The 1,343-nt window shown below is 27.6% G+C and overlaps 1 protein-coding gene across 1 annotated transcript in view; it reads right to left on the bottom strand.

Moving 5' to 3' along the window:
- The window catches only part of LOC107704818 (sperm-tail PG-rich repeat-containing protein 2-like), a 15,427-nt gene that overhangs the window by 12,520 nt on the left and 1,564 nt on the right, over window positions 1-1,343 (bottom strand). Inside the window, exon 4 of the mRNA XM_016507848.1 lies at window positions 582-746. Within this exon, the coding sequence (XP_016363334.1) occupies window positions 582-746 (165 nt within the window). The remainder of the gene's footprint in view (window positions 1-581; window positions 747-1,343) is intronic.

The raw sequence follows: 1,343 nt of genomic DNA, 5'->3' as shown, positions 1-1,343 counted from the left end.
TTTTGTTATATATAGTAATTTGTTATATTTTTATAACAAATATAATTTGTTAGAAAAAATAATTTATCATTTGTTACAAAATATAATTTGTTATTGTTTTTTAACAACACTTGCTATCATACGCAAAATGCAAAAAATGCAATGATCTTACAAAACGGTTTATTATCTATTATTTATTTATTACAGGGTTTATGCAAAATATAATTTGTTATACTTTTACAACAAATATAATTTGTTACAAAATATAATTTATTGTAATCTGTTACAAAATACAATGTTATATATAATAAAACATGTACTTGTTATATTTTTATATTTATATTTTTGTTGTATTTTTATATAATATAATTTTTTATATTTTTATAACAAATATAATTTGTTATAAAATATAATTTATTCAAATTTGTTACAACAAATAATTTGTTTTATTGTTACATTTTTAACAACACTTGGATAAAGACGCTCTTCTGTTAATGGACACATCTGACCTCACACACACACACTCAAAGCACTCCATTAGACGTGTATCTTTTTCACTGAGTGCACATCCATTTACACACACTGCTCGTAATCTTTCTGACCGGTACGGGACTGTAGAAGGCCGGGCCGAGGGTCTGGTCTCTGGTGGGGGGTTTGTGCCGGTGCAGGACACCTTGAGCATCCTCTTCATATCCGAACGCCTGTCCAAGAGACGGGATGGACGGGGCATCAGGATTCAGCAGCAACCTCGCCGCTTTAGAGACGGCCTGCAGACATTGACATATAACCAAATACGCATATCAGACCATTATCAGAGAGAGATTCATTACAGCTGCAAGGAAAAAGTATGCAAACCCTTTGGGTTTACCAGGATAGTTGCATTAATTGTGACTAAAATACTTCTCGAAATATTTTGGGGGAAATGTGGATTAATTGGTGTGAAAATGTCAAACGCACCTTTATACAAAAAAAATAAATGATATGTTATACTTTTACAACAAATATAATTTGTTACAAAATATAATTTATTGTAATCTGTTACAAAATACAATGTTATATATAATAAAACATGTACTTGTTATATTTTTATATTTATATTTTTGTTGTATTTTTATATAATATAATTTTTTATATTTTTATAACAAATATAATTTGTTATAAAATATAATTTATTCAAATTTGTTACAACAAATAATTTGTTTTATTGTTACATTTTTAACAACACTTGGATAAATGGTTATATCTTCATAACTCCGAATAATAAAATAAAATTATAGTCCATATGATAATCCAAACTTTTATTTTGTTATATGTGACCCTGGAGCACAAAAGCAGTCTTAAGTCGCTGGGGTATATTTGTAGCA

The sequence above is a fragment of the Sinocyclocheilus anshuiensis genome, unplaced genomic scaffold (assembly GCF_001515605.1).
Source record: "Sinocyclocheilus anshuiensis isolate Anshui unplaced genomic scaffold, SAMN03320099.WGS_v1.1 scaffold117, whole genome shotgun sequence".
Taxonomy (NCBI): domain Eukaryota; kingdom Metazoa; phylum Chordata; class Actinopteri; order Cypriniformes; family Cyprinidae; genus Sinocyclocheilus; species Sinocyclocheilus anshuiensis.
Note: the sequence above shows the minus strand (reverse complement) of the source record. Positions and strands in the feature narration are given on the sequence as shown.